Here is a 19,631-nt window from a genome sequence, read left to right on the forward strand (position 1 = left end):
TGCCTAATTGTTAACATGTCTGAAAATCCTGAAATAAACAGTAAATAAAGTATAAACAAATTAACTGCATCCTATTCAATTAGGTTGCTCTTCTCAATGACAGTCACATTAGTGTACAAGCATGACACAGTACTCGTTGCAGCAGTGGACCTGTGTTGTCTAGGTTTGAGGCAGCTTTTTAATTGTTAGCAAACTGCCTTTACTGTTTGGCTGTCTTCATAATTCTTTTACCATCAAGAAATAAATAAGTATTTATCTTACCTGAAAGCTATACTAATTTTACAAGCTAAGCCCCACTGTTATTTCAAACACCAGTATTAAAAAAATAAGGCAGTGGCAAAAGCCACATGCCAGAATCTTAAATCCTATTTCAAAAATGCAAGTGTACTCAGACTTTTGCGAATTCCTCTTTCAGTAGCATAATTTAATGTGGAAATGGGGCATCCCAATTTAAAAAGAACACTCCACACAAACAGAATCATTGAAAACTTGACACAACTTAAAAAAAAAATGAGCTCATTTTTAAGGTTATTAGAAAATAAACATTCAAATTATTTAAAATATTAATATTTTACATACTCAACTTCAACACCTAAAATAATTTATTGCAAGTATTTCATACACTTCTAAATGTGGCTATACTAAAAACCTTTTTTAAGCTATGTTTTACTTGATTTTGTATATTTAAGAACAAAATTAAGAGAAATTTCCAAAAGCTTATTCCAAGCAAGAAGTAGATAGCTTTACTGGCAACTTCCTGAAGTAAAGAAGCCTTTACAATTATAATAAACACCTATTATCCTACCTTCTCGATAAGCACTGTTTGATGTCCAACATGAAATTACAGGATAGAGGAACAAAGGATCTTCCTGTCCTGTAAGCTCTGATCCACGAGCTACATCAATAACCAAATCAAATCCATTATGACAAGCAGTGATAGTGTACAATAGAAACTCTACCTGGAATCGTAACTAAAGCTTTAGCACAGTTTGCTTTTCAATCTCTCACTGTCATCCAGAGAGAAATTCAAAAGCTTGCTCTTTTCTTCTAACATAAGGAGCTGTGCCACTTCAATAATAAAGAGCTTACAGATGTGACTGATGAACTTCCAGCTACTAGACTAATGAGCAGGATGTCTGGAGTTCATCAGAGCTATAACAAAGGTCCAAACAAAACATCTGTGAAGGAGGATGTGCAGTAAGGACGTGTCCAAAAATGTATTTAAGGCTATACAGCATGAACCGAACACGTGATGCTCCTAGTGACTAGTGCTTACATTCATGCTCGGCATATGGATAGCATAAATAGGTAAAGGATTTTTTTTTTTTCTTCACCTAAATATTTATATAAATATATGTATACAAGTATATTTGTATTCTATAAATAATATATTAGATAAAGGTGTAGATAATCTATATAATATATAGATATAAGTAGTATATATAAGAGAGCAATAACTTGGATTCAAGCTTCTGAGTGCTAAACACAACTGCGTTACCAGCTGATGAGCACCAGAACAACGTTACATGTGCTCGTTGCTGTTTTGCCTTAATAAAGAAACAAGACCTACAAATTTGTAACTTGCAAGTTCTGTCATCAAAAAAGATCAATGCAGCTAGTCCCTGAAAAAAAACAAGGTTAAAAATGCACTCTGCAACGACCAGTTGTGATAGTGGATCAATACCTACACCCTCCAGTGGCAGCAGTCAGTTGAAGTCTGTTGAATGCAGATAATGTCCAATTAAATAGGACAGCCAGCAGGACAAGCAGCTTTTTTTTTTTTTTTTTTTTATTTTTAAGACAACTCACACCCTTTATTAGTACTCTCTCGTATTTGACAAGTTCAAAAATATATTGCTTCAAATGAGCATTTTCACAAAGAATAATACCTCCCAAAAATTTTTAAATGGGAAAACATTTGAAATTTCAGAACTTAAATTGTACTGTGTTTGAAATACCTGGTTTTTCCTCAGTTTCAGCTCTTTTTCTTTTTTGTCATAGACTATCACCAATGGAATGCTAAGTGTTGATCCACTTTTAAGGATTTCCTATGAAGGTTTTTTCCAAAATATTTTTAACAGCATGCCCTACAGGTGTGCACATTGTCCTAAACCACTTATACATATTTCTAAGGACAGCTGTAAGCTTTGTTATTTGTTTTGCATGGCCTCAGCCAACGACTCCTCTTCAATTTGTATCCTGAAACTTATTGATGAATATGCTATTTCAGCAACAGAGCAGACTTCAGCCATCAAGTATTTGCTAATTACCGAAAATGTGTTCTTCTCTAAGCGATCAACCCATTAATTTAACTTTCTATTAAGTAAGAATGGAACATCATTTTATTAGGTAATCAATGAACTTTTCAATTAATTTACAGAATTCATTCATTCTGTAACTTGTTCTGCAGGAATGTGGGCATCAATGTCAGCAGTAAAAAATGAAGGACCAGTGCACAGATGAATGGAATTTTCACATCACTCTTTTTATCCTATTTATCACAGGTCAAGGGAAGTGATTATTCTCCTCTATTCAGCACTTTTGAGACCACATCTAGATTACTGTGTTTGGTTTTGGACACTGTAGTACAAGGCACTGACATACTGGAGTAAGTCCAGTGAAGGGCCACCAAGATGATAAGGAGCTAGAGTGCATGACAAAGCAAAAAGAGGCGGAGAGAACTGGGTTTATTCAGTCTTAAGAAAAGGAGTCTATGCCTACCTAATAGGAGGAATACAGAATGTGGAGACAGACTGTCCTCACTGGTAGCACAAGAGGCAATAGACACAAGCTGCAAATCAGAAAATTCAAAATAAGTATGAAGAAACCCTTTTTATCCATAAGGGTGGTCAACTATTGGAACAGGTTTCCCAAAAAGGTTGGAAAATCTCTTTCTTCAGAGAGATTCAACAGATGACTGGACAAATCTCAGAGCAACCTGATCTAATTGTACCTGTTTTGAGCGGGGGGTTGGAATTCATGCCTTGCAGAAATGTCTTCCAACCTAAATTATTATATGATTCTATACAGGCTCCAAGGAGTGTAAGATGCCATGTAAATATAATGGCAAAAAAATCAGTAGTGGCTTTGTGTTTTAAATTCTAATCAAATTAGAAACCTGATGAAGTTCAACAAGGTCAAGTGTTGAGTGCTGCACCTGGGGAGGTTGAACCCCATGCACCAGTACAGGCTGAGGGATGACCTGCTGGAAAGCAGCTCTGCTGAGAGGGACCTGGTGGACAACAAGCTGACCATGAGCCAGCAGTGTGCCCTTGTTGCCAAGAAGGCCAGTGGTATCCTGGGGTGCATTAAGAGGACTGTGGCCAGCAGGTCGAGGGAGATTATCCTCCCCCTCTACCCTGCCCTGGTGAGACCCCACCTGGAATACTGTGTCCATTTCCGGGCTCCCCAGTTCAAGAAAGATGAAGAACTCCTAGAAAGAGTTCAGAGGAGAGCAACTAGGATGATAAAGGGACTGGAGCATCTCCCCCAGGAGGAAAGGCTGAGAGAGTTGGGCTTGTTCAGCCTGAAGAAGAGAAGACTGAGAGGGGACCTCATCAACACATAAAAATATCTCAAGGGTGGATGTCACGAGGACGGAGCCAGACTCTTTGCAGTGGTGCCCAGTGACAGGACAAGGAGCAATGGGCACAAATTAAAACATAAGAGGTTTCAGTTGAATACGAAGAAAAACTTCTTCACTTTGAGGGTGTCAGAGCACTGGAACATGCTGCCCAAGGGGGTTGTGGAGTCTCCTTCTCTGGAGATATTCAAAGCCCGCCTGGACGATGTCCTGTGTAATATGCTCTAGGTGAACCTCCTTTAGCAGGAGGGTTGGACTGGATGATCTCCCGAGGTCCCTTCCAACCCTTGCCATTCTGTGATTCTGTGATTCCTTTGTAAGTCCTACTTATTAATTCATCTAATTTTGGCAGAACAATTAGCCTGAAAATTCTGGTGCTTAATCCAGACTTTAAAATATTTTAAAGCTGATATATTAATTCCTGAGTTACAAGGTAGTTAAACGCTAGTATACACGCAATTCCTTCACAAAAAGGACAGTTTCTGTTAACTTTCTTCAGGAAGCCTTTTCTCCATTAAAATTTCCTGCAGTGGTCATTATTACTAGCACTGGTAGATAGTAAGACATGCTATCTTTGCCACTGCATTGTCTAATTTAGGAAGATAAATTAAGCCTAAATAACATGGAACCCAATTTACATAGATCAGAAGAAGATATATATTTGCAGAATCGAAAAAAAATGACCATTGCTTTCTAAGAAGGAATGAGTGTTTTGGTGGAAATTATTAAAAAGATGAATAAAAATCATTATACCATCACTACCAGGTATAAATAAGACCACTGAAATTATTATTTGGTTTGATTTATCATTGTTGTGGTTTAACTCAGCAGGCAGCTGAACACCACTTTATTTGGTTTGCGTGGCAAGGTTTTGGTAGCAGGGTGGGGGTGGGGGCAGCTACAGGGATGGCTTCTGTGAGAAGCTGCAGGAAGTTTTCCCTGTGTCTGATAAAGCCAATGCCAATTGGCTCCAAGGTGGACTCGCCACTGGCCAAGGCCAAGCCCATCAGTGATGGTGGTAGCACCTTTGTGATAACATATTTAAGAATGGGAAAAAAAGCCCTGCTGCAGAACAGTAACTGGAGAGAAGTGCGAGGATGTGAGAGGCACAGCCCTGCAGACACCAAGGTCAGTGCAGAAGGAGGGGGAGGAGGTGCTCCAGGCACCGGAGCAGAGATTCCCCTGCAGCCTGTGGTGAAGACCATGGTGAGGCGGGCTGTCCTCCTGCAGTCCATGGATGTCCACGCTGGAGCAGATCTCCATCTGCAGCCTGTGGAGGCCCAAAGGAGGCTGTGTCCCCATGGGAAGTCCACACTGGAGCAGGCTCCTGGCAGGATCTGCGGGCCCATGCAGAGAGGAGCCCATGCTGAAGCAGGTTTGCTGGCAGGGCTTGTGACCCCGCAGGGGACCCACGCTGGTGGGCAGTCTGTTCCTGAAGGACTGCACCTCATGGAAAGGACCCGCACTGGAGCAGTTTGTGAAGAACTGCAGCCCATGGGAAGAACTCACATTGGAGCAGTTCATGGAGGACTGTCTGCTGTGGGAGGGACCCTATGCTGGAGCAGGGGCAGAGTGTGAGGAGTCCTCCCCCTGAGGAGGAAGCAGTGGCAGAAACAATGTGTGATCAACTGACCCCAACCCCCATTCCCTGTCCCCCTGCACTGCTTGGGGGGAAGAGTTAGAGACTTCAAGAGTAAAGTTAAGCCCAGGAAGAAGAGAGGGGTGGGGGGAAGGTGTTTTTAAGACTTGGGTTTATTTCTCATTATCCTACTCTGATTTGATTGGTAATAAATTAAGTTAATTTTTCCCTAAGTCAAGTCTCTTTTACCTGTGATGGTAATTGCAGGGAGTGACCTCCATGTCCTTATCTCAACCCATGAGCCTTTTGTTTTATTTTGTCTTCCCTGTCCAGTTGAGGAGGGGAGTGACAGAGTGGCTTTTGGTGGGCACCTGGCATCCAGCCAGGGTCAACCTATTGCAAACACATAGCCGCTCACACACTTCCCCCCCGCCCTCCCCCAGTGGGTAGGTAAGAGAATCAGGAAAAAAGTAAAACCCATGGGTTGAGATAAAGGCAGTTTAATAAAACAGCAGAGTAAAATAAAATAATAATTAACATCATCATCATCACAATAATCACAATAATCACTATAATCACAATAATAACAATAATAATAGCAATAATAATAACAATAATAGAACATACAGAATATACAAAACAAGCAATGCACAATGCAATTGCTCAACACCCGCTGACCGACGCCCAGCCTGTCCAGACCAGTGATCACTCTCCCCGCACCAACTCCCCCCAGGCATAACGTCACATGGTATGAGATACCCCTTTGGCCTGTTGGGGTCAGCTGTCCTGGCTGTGCCCCCTCCCAGCTTCTTGGGCACCTGGCAGAGCAGGGGAAGCTGAAAAGTCCTTGACTGGTGTAAGCACTGCCTAGCAACAACTAAACCACAAGAGAGGGGGGGGGGAAGGTGTTTTTAAGACTTGGGTTTATTTCTCATTATCCTACTCTGATTTGATTGGTAATAAATTAAGTTAATTTTTCCCTAAGTCAAGTCTCTTTTACCTGTGATGGTAATTGCAGGGAGTGACCTCCATGTCCTTATCTCAACCCATGAGCCTTTTGTTTTATTTTGTCTTCCCTGTCCAGTTGAGGAGGGGAGTGACAGAGTGGCTTTTGGTGGGCACCTGGCATCCAGCCAGGGTCAACCTATTGCAAACACATAGCCGCTCACACACTTCCCCCCCGCCCTCCCCCAGTGGGTAGGTAAGAGAATCAGGAAAAAAGTAAAACCCATGGGTTGAGATAAAGGCAGTTTAATAAAACAGCAGAGTAAAATAAAATAATAATTAACATCATCATCATCACAATAATCACAATAATCACTATAATCACAATAATAACAATAATAATAGCAATAATAATAACAATAATAGAACATACAGAATATACAAAACAAGCAATGCACAATGCAATTGCTCAACACCCGCTGACCGATGCCCAGCCTGTCCAGACCAGCGATCACTCTCCCCGCACCAACTCCCCCCAGGCATAACGTCACATGGTATGAGATACCCCTTTGGCCAGTTGGGGTCAGCTGTCCTGGCTGTGCCCCCTCCCAGCTTCTTGGGCACCTGGCAGAGCAGGGGAAGCTGAAAAGTCCTTGACTGGTGTAAGCACTGCCTAGCAACAACTAAAACACCAGTGTGTTATCAACATTCTTCTCATACTAAATCCAAAACACAGCACTAGAGAGTCATAAAATCATAGAATCATTTAGGTTGGAAAAGACCTTTAAGATCATAAAGTCCAACCATCTATTGGGAAGAAAATCAACTCTATCCCAGCTGAAACCAGGACAATCATGAAAGATACATGAAATAAAAGTACGTCTTAGGTAAATAATTTTTACAGACAAACCATAGAAAATTCCATATAAAATGGTAAGAAGTGCTTTAATAGTACACCCACCTGGTTTTGTCAGTCTGAGGAGATTTGATTCAAGAGCACTTAGATTTTCCGTTGCTTTTTCCACTGCAGCTAAATGGGAAGTCTTTGCAGAAGTGGTCTGAAAGATCCAATGCTCAGTTATGAAAACTTAGATTTTACCTAACTAAAACCAGCAGGTCAATGGTGGAGTTTAGGTTAGATCCCAAGTCTTCTCATTCTATATCTGATAATTTTATCAATATTATCTTATTTTTATTTTCAAGTGAAATAAAATCAATGTTCATAAATTTTTTAGTACGGTTTCAAAAACCTGGCTATGATTCATTCTTGATTGATACACAAGTGGAGTTGCTCTGCCACCAAATAAATTTTTAGGGAAGTCTCACATGCTACTAAAACAACTTATTTGAACAGATTGTTTGAAAAAATATGTTGTTTTCCAGAAAAAAACTTATTAAGATTATTTTCTGCCTACAGAAATCAAAATCTTCCTCTGGAAAGAAAGTTCTTTTTTTTCACTTAGATGAAAACGTAATTTTTAGTCAGCCCTATTTGGCTCAAGATATTATATTGTTCCTATGATCTTAGATTCCTTTCTCTTTTTTGGTATGAACCTGGGAGCGGCTAACACAAACTCAGCAATAAACAATGGAGAAAAATTTGTCCTGGAATCCCATCAGTGTCCTACAAATTTTCTCACAGAAATCCTTCCCTGTAAGCTAGTTGACTTTTTGTCCCTCTCTTTAATATATCTCAGTTTCATGGTCACACAGCTTCCTTTGTTCCTCTCTCATTATTCCTACTTTCTTACTTCTTTCTCAAATGTCCTCTCCAGTACAATCTCTTCTAAAATTATTTAAAGAAAAAACAGACAGAAAAGTATGGAGAATCAACAATTTACTCTGATTCTAAGTTGCAGAAAATCCTCACAAACTGCTGCATCGCTTCGTAATTTAAGTTCTTTGAGTTTGAAAGTTCTACCTCCATTGAGAAATATTTTTCAGTTTACACAATTCCTAAGTTACTCTCTTATTATGACTCAGTTTCAAGCAGCCGCTACACAAAATGAGAGGCTAAGTTCCTACATTATTTAGGATATTTTTGCTCATCTTTACTTATACAATTCTTTAATTATTTTTTCTGTCTAATAAAGCATTCCTGGAAACTGTATGTGAAGATCAGTTGGGAGTGCTTGTATAAATATCCGCAGGATCCTCCTGGCTCTGAACTGTAATATTGCTAACCCCTCTCCAGTTCAACAAGATGAGAGCCTGTACTCGCTGCAATCTGCAACTGGTCATAACAAAGATGGCTACAATTAAATGGAAGCCTCTCAACTGTACTTTGGAATCTCTCATTCTATAATTCCATACAATCACTTCTAAACCAGAAAGTTAATAAATGTAGTCTTTAAATAATATAATACAGTATTTAGAGAAAAGAAAAAGTAAAAATCAGAGCAATTACTTTAATTTCTTCGTTAGTGTGTGTTTCTTCAGTTTTCATAGCTCCTGACGGGCAGGGTGAGGCTGTTGGTGAGGAATCCAACAACTTTTTCCCGTAGTTAACAATAATTACTGCTAGTTCATATTCTTTCCATGAACGTAGTACCTATTAAAGAATCATGTGTTATATATTTTTGTTTTGCATAACAAGTAATGTTTCATTATTGCCTACTTGCAATTGTCAAAATGCATGAATTTTATAAATAGAAATTAATTACTCAATACTTAAGTTACCTTTTATAAAAAAACAGGACTATAGGCCTGTAAAATAATTTGCATTGCAGATGTGTTATCTATGTGTTCTACTTCTGCTTAACCTATCCCTCAGAGAATAAAAAGATTTAACCAGAAGTATCTGTTGCTGTGATTGACATTCTCTCTGTTGTCAGGCAGTACTGCTATCAAAGAACATAAAGGGTAACTAAATGATCCTTGTTTACCTCTCTGGTATCAAGTGTACATTTGAAAATCCCAACTGTATTAGTGAAAGGAGTGCTGAAATTTATTTCTAAAATTATTAAATTTATAAATGAGCAGTGTAGGGAGTGTTTTTAGATGGCTTTATCTTCTTTAGGTACTCTAAAGGCCAAAGTGCTTCTACTATATGCAAGCTAAATTCAAGTTAGGATGTTTGTCTTTGGGATACAAAATAAGTGTATAGATTACGGTAAGTACAGCACATGGCCTGATTGATTGTAACTCAACAGAAAACTATGTACCACGGATTAATCATAAGCATTCGCAAATCACTCATTCTGTTTGCTATTCTGTTGAAATGCTCTCTCTATGGAAAAAAAAAAATCAGCAGTACAAGCAGTCATTTAGCTGGGGAATCCAACAACAAACACTATAACAAGGTTTCGAGGTTCCTAATAGGCTTTATTGGCCTTGATAGCCTCCACCTGTGCCCTCTGTGATGGGGTCAGGAGCTCCCTTTCAGCTTAGGCCTGAGTTTACAGTCCCTGCCAGCTCCTATGTCTCAGGAATGCTGGTTTGGACACCTGACCCATAGACTGACTCATCAGCTTGACCTCAGACCGCCCCCATCATGACAGACCAGCCTGCTGGGCTGTGTCTGACCCTAGCTACCCTCACCAGACCTAATCCTGACCTGCGAATTGACTTCCCAGTTTCAGCTCAGACCTGCCTTATCACCACAAACTCACCCAATGATCTGGACTCCTGGTTGAACCTGACTGCCAGGTGCTGCCCCACCAGCCATGGCATTGCCCTCGGCTCCTGGCTCCCCAGCCCTCACCATGCCCTGACACTGCCCTCACGGCCATGAAATAATGGATTAATACAAAGAAAATTGCAACACTAAGGCTTAGAATACTCAGCTTTATAGGAAGAAGGAAAACTGGGTCTTCCTGCAGTGCACTTTTAAGGATATTTGACACTGATCTGGTCTTGTGAGGTGAGCACAGAGATCCTGCTCCTATAAAGACTGGGGGGGGGATATCACCAACACAGGGGAATCCCTCAAAGCATCAGCCACAGCTCAGCTTCAGTATGAGCTCTTAGGTGAGGTGTACTCAAAGCTAGAGCAAAGCTGACTTTTCAGCATCATACATTTATCATGGCGGGTACTTTAACACTGGCATGTCTCTATACTTGAAGAAAAAAATCCTACGGGCACCATGTTTTTCCTTATCTCACTAAATAGATTCAGTATCTGACTCACAAATGGGATCAACAGATATGTATTATGGTTAAGAGTCAAGGCGTTTATGTTCCTGCCAGCATGGGGGACTAAATAGTACAAAGTCTCTTGTATCTAATTAGCAAATAAGCCATCTAATTAAAGCTACAAATATGGCTTATTTGCAGTGAATAAACTTTTAAATTCATATATTACATATAGGCCTTATTGAAAACAGTTCTACCTTAAATGTAAAAGTAGCACAGTGATATAAAATACAGATTTCATGTCGTGGACTAATAGTTAAAATCTTTTTTCTGAATAAAGGAAAATTCTCAGTTGTATTAAAAAGTCAAAATGTCATTATTATATAAAATGCACTGATACAGAGATACTAATAAATACTTCTGTACCTTTAGTATTGAAGAGTGCCAGTTCTCTAAGATATCACATTGAAGGCCAGCTTATGAATTCTTTTTTTTTTCTCTAAATGACAAGAGCTATATCTTAAACCAAGCTGTAAGCACAATAATGCACACCATACCTTTGCTGTATAAAATGCAGTACAAGCTATCATATGCTGAATACTCTCATAACATCCTGCCTGCCTCCTCTGCAAAGTGGCACTTGGAATTTCTTGAAGGACAGTCAAGCACTTAATGAGGATCTGTAAATACAAAGGTTAAAACAAAATTTGGAATCTGCAACACAGTTACAAGCTTGTACCTCTGTACAACCTATTGTCTTTGATAGTGAATTTTAAAATAACTTTTAAATCTAACAGATAGGATGCAATGCTAGCTCTACAAAAGCCAGTAAGAAAATTTCCATTGAATTTAGCGGTGTCAAGACTTCAACCACAGCCCTTTGGAATAAATGACATATTCACATAAAAACACAGGTATTAAATTACAGATACATGATGAATATTTTTGCCGATTTAATTAACATGAAATCAAAGAATGCTTAATTCAGTGAGATGACATACTCCTAATAGAGGACTGCTTAAAAAATATATTGAGCTGGTCAGAATTTTAAATGAAAGAAAAATGTTTCCAGTATGCTCTAAAATTAAAAGACTTCTTTCCCCCATTTCTCTCTATCAGACATGAAAAGAAGATGCAACTAAACTATTTTTCCCTTTAATTAGGAAATCTGAAACAGGAGCCATTTCCAGTGGCTAGCTCTGCCTTTAGTAGGTCATCACAGCCAATGACTTCTTCAGCAAGAGGCTATCCCTGTACATATACAATTTTTTTTTTTCCTAAAAACTTCTCAGGGCTCTGAGTGCCCCAATAGTCATTCACTGAGCAGCCTCACTTGGGACCTCCTCTCACGCCTTCTGCCAAGGTGCCCAGGAGTCCCAGTTAAGCTCAGACACAAGCCTTAATCCCTGCCTGAGCTATGGTATTGGTGTGGTGGTCTTTACTTCTGTCTCCTGGATGGACCTCGGACCTATGTTGTAGCCTTGTCTCCAGTCTCTGCTCCAACTCCTGCAGCTCCTGACTTTTTCTCCTGGATGGACCCTGGGCCAGCCCAACAACTTCACCTTCTCTGGACTCTCAGTGGATCCTCTTACCAACGCCCTGCTCTGTCTGCCATGTTCAGATGCTGCTAGTCTGTGCCTTGCCCGCGCTGCAGTCACCTCATCCTTCCTCACAGACCGAACACTCTCCTACTGCTGCTCCCTGACAAAACTACCTAATTATGGGGAAAAAGTTGCATGTTTCTACTGTATCCTTGCTGAATCTAAAAAAAAAACCCCATCTGCTGCTTCAGAAATGGCAGGAAAGGATTCAGGTAGTCTGTTTTCAAAGAGAAGGTGCTTGCTTCTGGAAAGGAGCACATGCCTGAAAACTAAAGACTGCATTATCAAAACGTTGAATAGCCTTCTTTTTTTAAGAAAATGAAACTGTATATGAAGCAAACATTCCAAAAAAAGTTATAGGCAAATGTAGAAGTTACACGGTAGATTCTACTACAGTTTAAAAATACCAAAAAATCATCCTGAAGAAACAATTGATATTCTGCAGTGACTTTAGCATATCTGAGAGCAGAGTCTGTGCACATTACAGTGAACATAAATGCACTGGGAACACATAAAACCATAAAGGGCTTTTCTTTCAGTAGCTACTAAGAACTCAAAGCCTAGATATTTTGCTCTCCCACTGTACACTCCATTGTAATTTTAATTTTAATTACTATAACTGTAGGACTTGGATGCTAGCTGCTTGCTTAAAATGCTCTCACCTGAACTACTGGCACTGAAGAAATCTTGTGATAAATAATTGGAGCAAGGAGACCATAGCATTGAACAACAGACTGCAGGGTGTAACTTGCATCATTCAACCAATTGCTAAGCTCAATTGCCACAGTCATTCTTTCACATTCTGCTAATCTAGCAACCTATAAAAGAAAAACATATTTTGATTCAAACATGAATTCTGTTGTCTTAAATCATTTGAGAGTGAAAGAAGACAGATCTTTTTGCAATTTAAAAAGTAGTGTAAGCAGCAGTAAGATAAAAGTTTAAAAACCAATTTACCTTGACTCCTGTTGGAAGTATATAAACAAATGCAACATTATTCACAATTCTAAAGGAAACGATTGTTCTTGACCTAATTGTGCCCTCTAAATTTACTCATATCATTTACAGAGCCTGGTTAACAACCTCAACCTGTGTGGAGTGGAAATTTCACATGCTAACCTCTCAAGAGTAGGTAAGAGGAGGAAAACAATTCCTTCCGTTCCCTTCCAGTTACCTGCTGCAGTCCTTGCATGGGTGAGCAGATTCAGTAAAGTCACTGAGTAATTGACTGCTCACATTTTTATGAGACAAGTACTTCAGCAAAGAAAGCATGGAGTAGGAATGTAATAATACAGAAGGCAAAGCTTGACTATCCAAATAAAAAAGAAAGTTTTTTGTGTCATTATACTATAAGGAAGTCTGAAATAAATAAAAAAAAAAAAGCTGAGTCTATTAAAACCATGAAACCCTGTTAGAAGTTCAATATTAATGAAAATATATGTATTAAATAGCAGAAATGTTTAAAATTAAAAATCCATGGTGCATCTTAGTAGGGCAAAAATAACAATAATTATACTTCTTTCTTTAATTATACTACCACCACTGAAGTCAAGGAAAATCCTTCCTCAGTTGGAATCAGTGAGCTTTGGATTAGGCAATAACCGATTCACAAACCATCTTTCCACCAGGATACAAAATAACCAACAGCTACTAAAATACTTCAGAAAAGAAGATCAGATAACTCACAGAAAATGGAGTCTTCTGTAAATAGGATTAGTACATTGCAGCATTTACCTTGCAATGATGAAATAAAGCTGATTAAAAATTCAAATAAATTCCAGTGTATTCTTTTAAGCCATACATACTTGTTCCTTGTAAAGTATCTCATTGGAACAGAGGGAATCACAGAAGAGTGCTCCTTCCATGACATTAATGTCACAGACAGCAAATATATTCCTCAGAAAGAGGTGCAAGGTAATAGGAGACGTCTGAGACACAGCTTCAAAATGTAACCTACAAAATAAAAAAGCAAAAGAATGGTAAAAGCATGTTAATAATGATTCAGATATCGCATGACTGAAACAGCATTATATTAAAATGCAGTCTTTAATTTTAAAATGATGGTCAAAACTGATTACTATAGCTACTTCTGGAAATAAGATTTATACATAAAACTTTGAGGGTGACAGAGCACTGGAACAGGCTGCCTAGGGGGGTTGTGGAGTCTCCTTCTCTGGAGATATTCAAAGCCTGCCTGGATGATGTCCTGTGCAACCTGCTCTACGTGAACTTGCTTTAGCAGGAGGGTTGGACTAGATGATCTCCCGAGGTCCCTTCCAACCCTTGCCATTCTGTGATTCTGTGGTTCTGTAACTGAAAAAAATTGCTAACATAAAAAATAAATAAAAGGGGTAAGACTCCTTTTCAAATTGTTGTCCACCTTCTGCTATCCTAAGACAGCTCTTCCTTAGTTGTTTCATCTAATCCAGAGAAATTTACTTTGAACTTTCTTTGAAAACTTGGGGTACTACAGCTTATTTAACTGTCTCCTTTTATGTTTTTTTTCTGTATTCTGACAATGACGCATGCAGTTGTGAAGTCTATTACTAAAGTATTAGTAACAGACTCCTTTTCATCACTGTTGTCTTGAATTACAAGTCTCAGAAGAATCTCTTCTCTTCTGCCTGCTTTTTTGTTGTTTTTTTCTTCTTCACTGGGGCAGGGGTTTATTTGCCCTTGTTATTTTTTTTTAATATTTTTTTTACAGGAAAAATCCTATGATTTTGAAGCATAAGAAATAAATTCCTGCTTCTCAATTGTATTTCCTAAAAGAGACTGAAACTCAAGAAGGACAATCAAATAGACATATTCACATACTTGACATTACCAAGGTATCAACAGGGCTTCTGGCTGGAAACAAGAGGTTTCCTTTCCTTCCAGCTCCCTCTACTGTCTCTTTAACTCCTATGTACTGTCAAGCTAGTCCATCTAATTTCTTAGCTACTGATCAGTAAAACTGAAACTGCCTTATTTCAGGTCTGATTACTGCAGTTTTGAGGATCTTCCATATTAATTGTAAAAAAAAAAAAACCTTCGGGCTTGGACATAACTGTCAGAAAAGCAAAATCCCTGGAACTGCTTTGCACAGCTATTTAAAGTTTTCTGTCTTCATTTGATTTATCTGAAAGTAGCTTCATTGAAATATTATCTCTAGAGCTGTATGTGGTTTTTTTAAAAAAGAAGAACATATGAGGAAAGAAGATTAATGAAAAACAAGTGCAAAAACCTGCTTTGTTGCCTAGGCCAGGGATAGATTTAAAACATCCACATAGTCATGAAATAGGATGTCTAGTGATTATCTGCCTGCATCAGTGCAGTCCACAGTCTGCCTGTAAATCCCAAATGCTCTTACGGCATGTAACATCAAGACCCTTGGTCAATTTGTATGCTTAGTATCAGACGCACGGTGCACCTGAAGGACAGACAGGATACACACCATTGGTCTGCCTGAGCCCCAGATAACAAGAAGTATGTTTAGACACATTACTTTCTCCTGTAACAGGATTCAAAGAACACACAAGCCTACACTATCTGCTTGCATCCAAACAGCGTTACCTTGAGAAAACTGTGGGCTCTGATGCAAGTGTGTCAAAACAATATAGAGAAAATGCCAGCTACATTATATGTCTTAGAATAGCTGGCTACCAGTTATTCTATCTGGAAAGTGGAAATGGAAGTGTTCTGACAAAACTTTTAGGAATTCCCCCTAATATCTATTTCTTGAAACAAGATCTTTATTTCTCCTTTAATTCTCGAAACATTCAAGAACTATTAACACACATGCAATAAGGGTAGTTCTTGTCATTATGTTTTCAAGACTGAGCCAGTCAGTCAAACTGAAATGGAGGTGCTGCAAAACTTGTTCATTCCTCCTCCACAATGTTGCCAAAACTTTCCTAATGAAAGAATTAATCTAAAAAGAATTCCACACAAATGAAGATGATGATTTGTGTCAGTGGACTAACATTTAAAACTATTCTTTTTTATGATAGTATTTCATGTATATTATTTCATACAAGTCTCTTTCCTTTATCTGGGATTGAATTAAGTTTTGATTTATTTTTGCATTTGGATCTATTGAATTTCAGTGAATGTAACTGCAAAATTTCTAGCTGGGCTTTGTGATCATGAAAATCCTACAATATTATGATTGAACATTTGAAATATATTTATAAATTAATTAATTTTAAATATCTCTTCTAAAGCACTTTAATATATTCAAAGATTATTGAAGATTTATGTAGCCACCCCAAAATAAAATTAGCAAGCATTTACCCATTTGGGGTGATGTTCTTGACAAAATTTTTACCATTTCGGAACTCTACTGCTCCCTTAATGAGAAAGTCAAGAATCCAGTGCATATTGCATATTTTGCATATGAAAATGCATCACACAGAATAGCCACTTTATAAATGTTTCCCAATTATCTTAAGAAAACAATCATTATGAAGAACTAGATGTGTAAATGTTAGCAGTTCCACAAATACCAAAAAAATCCTCTGCTAATTATAAAACTTTTTATTTTTATAAACACATTTCGCACCTTTTTTTTCAGAATGTTTTTCATATCTTAAGTCTGAACAAAATTTCACAACCTGGTACTCTTTAAAATAAAATGTGCACATCTATAATTAACTGTTTTCGCCAGTTACCTGTTTTCAGATATAGTCAAATTACTACTTGCAGAAATAACAGCTGCATTGGCAGGCAGTGGAGAAGAATTTGAAACAAAATAATCCCACATTGGTGAAAATGCTTCTCTGGCTAATATATAGTTGCCAGTCTGATAGGCTACCTACAAAAAAAAACCCAACAAAAACAACAAAAAATTTAGCAAATTTCCACATTCATCAAATAACCAAGCTAAATATGATTATAGTATAAAGGTTTTAAAACTCCCCCCTGCCATGTAAATTTCTAATTTCAGTAAGAATATTCTGATATATTCGAATAACACACATGTAGTAGCAATCTGATTCTACTAATATCAGTTTGCTTTCAGAATTAGCATCAGAGAAGGCAAAGGAGTTTCTTGACTGTCAAACAAGGATCTAACAGCCCCTTGTGGAACATTTTACAGGTATTGTCCTGCAGTTTTTGAAGGCATGTTATTTCATCTAGGTTCATTTTACTTTTGTTACTATTGCAGAATGCCCTGCACCTCTGGATAATGGAATGTAAATGGAGCTGCACAAGTAGGCATAAATTCATGTGGATACTTCTTACTCTGGAAGATTTTAGGAAATCTTCTAACTGTTCCCCATGATCTGATCTATAGGGCTAGACAATTTCACTTTTCTCCATGCCACAATCTGTTTTAAATTTTCTTTATGAAGAATACAGAAAATTATGATAAAGGTCTGACAGAGCCTTTGTGGTCTTCCACAAGACACTACAAAAATAATTTCAACATGAAAATGGTTGGATTTCATACCTGGTAAGTTCAGTCACATCTTTCATCCCATACTGTAATGACTAATAAGATGATTTCTAGCACTTGGTCTCGATCACAAAAATGAAAAAATAAATGATAAAAAAGAAGAAAAAACTTAAATGCAGACTGAAAAACAGGAACAGGGATAAGAAAACTAGCTGAGAGACATATTTCTCCTTAAACTGGAATTTTCAACAATCTTGAATTAAGAATTGAGTTACTCATATATACCATTTGTCATGTCAAATTTGTGATTTGTGCTCATCAAGCTTTTGGCAAGAAAGACTTGAGTTTTTACCAGAAGAACTTTTAGAGCTATCAGTGAAAACAGTTACAACCAAACTAAAGTATGTGTTTATTATCAAAGACTCTAACCCTACCTGAGTTAGATAGGCTCGAACAGTAGTAGCAGAAAGAGGTGGATAAGCAAGGATTGGCTTAGTCGTTTCCCCAATGGCATCACCAATAAGTTTTCCATCAGAAGAATATGCTGCAACTGCAAATATGTATTTCTCATTGGGTTCTAAGCCTTGTATTTCCAGGAGGCTTTTCCCATCAGCTGGTATCTATCAATAAAAATATTTTCTAGTTATACCTGTTGTAAACACCAAAAACAAATCTCAAATTTAAACTTCTATTGTTAAATAAATTATTTAATGGTTTTGGATACAGTCAAAATACAACCTAGATTAACAGACATGTCACATTTCCATGTAATATTAGGTTCTTGAAGACAATGAGAAAACAATTAAATGACAGGGAAAAGAAGTATCAGTTTCCTCTGGAATGCAGTTGATTACACAGAGCATGTAACCTAAGAGAACAGTTAAGTACCAGGACTGGAGTTTCTCTAAGGCATTTTTGTCCGTTTGCACATTCACACCGTGAGTGTGCATGCTTGCAGTCATTGAGCTGGAAACATTCTAGCCCTGAGCTGTGCTACCAGAGAAAGAGCATATGGCTCTCCTCCATACATGCCACATGCATGTATTAGATATGGGCAGAGGATGTCTCAGGTCCCCTCAGCACCATTAACAAGACTTTGGAGTTTTGAAACAAACCACATGTTTGCAAGATCTTCTCTTCATTTTTCCTTCAAGTAATTGTCTACCTGCACTTTAACATCATGGCTCACTCCTAACAGGCTTGTCCACCTTCCCCTCCCTAATCAGGACAACTTACCCAAAGGAAAGTTTTAGGGTCTTGAAGCAACAAACAACTGACACAGTGACTGAAGCACAACATGAGAAATGAGATCGTCATAATGTAGCATCAACTTATTCAAATACCATCTGGCATTCAAAAGGACACATCTGAACAACAGAAATCCCTTCAAATGCTGAATCCTGAACCAGCAGACCAGAAATTAGTGTAAGCCAGTCTGTAGCATCCCTTTAGAGCAAGCTTTTATCATATTGGTAAGTTGATAGATCATTCCACCACCAAGAATCCTAAACTTTTTCCACAGAGCAGGCAGATAGTGACTTTGTTTGCAGATCAGGATTTTGCAAAAGCGTATCATAAAGCAATCAGAAGTTCCATTGCTGAGGCATATGGTTAACCTCAGGTCTGTGCATCTCTAGTGCCTGCCAGAGTGAAGACAATCTGTGGCTTGGATGGATTGCAGCAAGTTCACAGAAGGAATAGCTAGCAGTGGGGTGAAAGGCTCCAATTAAACACTTAATTCACCTGGAGCAGGATAGTATATTGAAATTAGCTCACCAGACATCATAGGAAGCTCGATTCTCTGGATTTGATAATAGGAATATGAAGAATAACATCAAAGCCTCTATTGCCAGTAGCTACACACACCTTCTCTTTTTGGGGAGGAGATAGGGGGAACAGGCATAACAGGAAAGATTTCCTCTCCATCACCAAAGACAAGTCTATCCCAGTTAGTACAGAGCTAGCTCACAAAAACAGGAAAGCTTGAAACACTGGGTGAAAGAGGTTGAGATCATTCTTCTGCCACAATGCAAAACAGAGATATGCCCTGCAAAGAACAGAACTCTTCATGAGGAAGATTTCCAGATTTAAAAATGATCACTCAGGTCTGAGACTACAGTAAAATTTGCTGAAGAGAATATGCTGAAGCTTTTTTGCCCCTTTCTTAAAACTCAAAATGCAGAGTATTTGGATTAATCACGGTCATCATTCAGGTCGACAATACAATAGCATGCCTAAGTGAGTGAGAAATACAACTCTCTCAGTCTGTGCAGGAACATCAGATTGTGATCCAAAGGAAAAAACCTACACTAACACAAAACAAAAAATCCCAAACAAATTCAGAATATAAAATGTCAAATTGTAATGAAGCAATAATATAAAAGAGTACCGATACAGTCACATGATCAGTCATAAGTAATCAAAGATGTGAGGGATGATTTGTCATACCACATCTGCACAGCATGAAAG

At 38.3% G+C, this 19,631-nt stretch overlaps 1 protein-coding gene across 17 annotated transcripts in view; it reads right to left on the reverse strand.

Moving 5' to 3' along the window:
* Nucleotides 1-19,631, reverse strand: part of CFAP54 (cilia and flagella associated protein 54) — a 143,389-nt gene that overhangs the window by 57,478 nt on the left and 66,280 nt on the right. For 15 of the 17 annotated variants that reach the window (XM_035901013.1, XM_035901016.1, XM_035901014.1 and 12 more), the window contains 8 exons: nt 17,597-17,782; nt 16,435-16,577; nt 13,588-13,735; nt 12,445-12,600; nt 10,739-10,861; nt 8,515-8,658; nt 7,069-7,165; nt 806-895 (listed from right to left, as the gene is read on the reverse strand). In XM_035901013.1, the coding sequence (XP_035756906.1) occupies nt 806-895; nt 7,069-7,165; nt 8,515-8,658; nt 10,739-10,861; nt 12,445-12,600; nt 13,588-13,735; nt 16,435-16,577; nt 17,597-17,782 (1,087 nt within the window). The remainder of the gene's footprint in view (nt 1-805; nt 896-7,068; nt 7,166-8,514; nt 8,659-10,738; nt 10,862-12,444; nt 12,601-13,587; nt 13,736-16,434; nt 16,578-17,596; nt 17,783-19,631) is intronic. The other 2 variants (XM_035901012.1, XM_035901010.1) reach the window with 2 other exon arrangements.

This window comes from Egretta garzetta, unplaced genomic scaffold, assembly GCF_000687185.1.
Source record: "Egretta garzetta isolate BGI_Z169 unplaced genomic scaffold, ASM68718v1 scaffold38, whole genome shotgun sequence".
Classification (NCBI taxonomy): domain Eukaryota; kingdom Metazoa; phylum Chordata; class Aves; order Pelecaniformes; family Ardeidae; genus Egretta; species Egretta garzetta.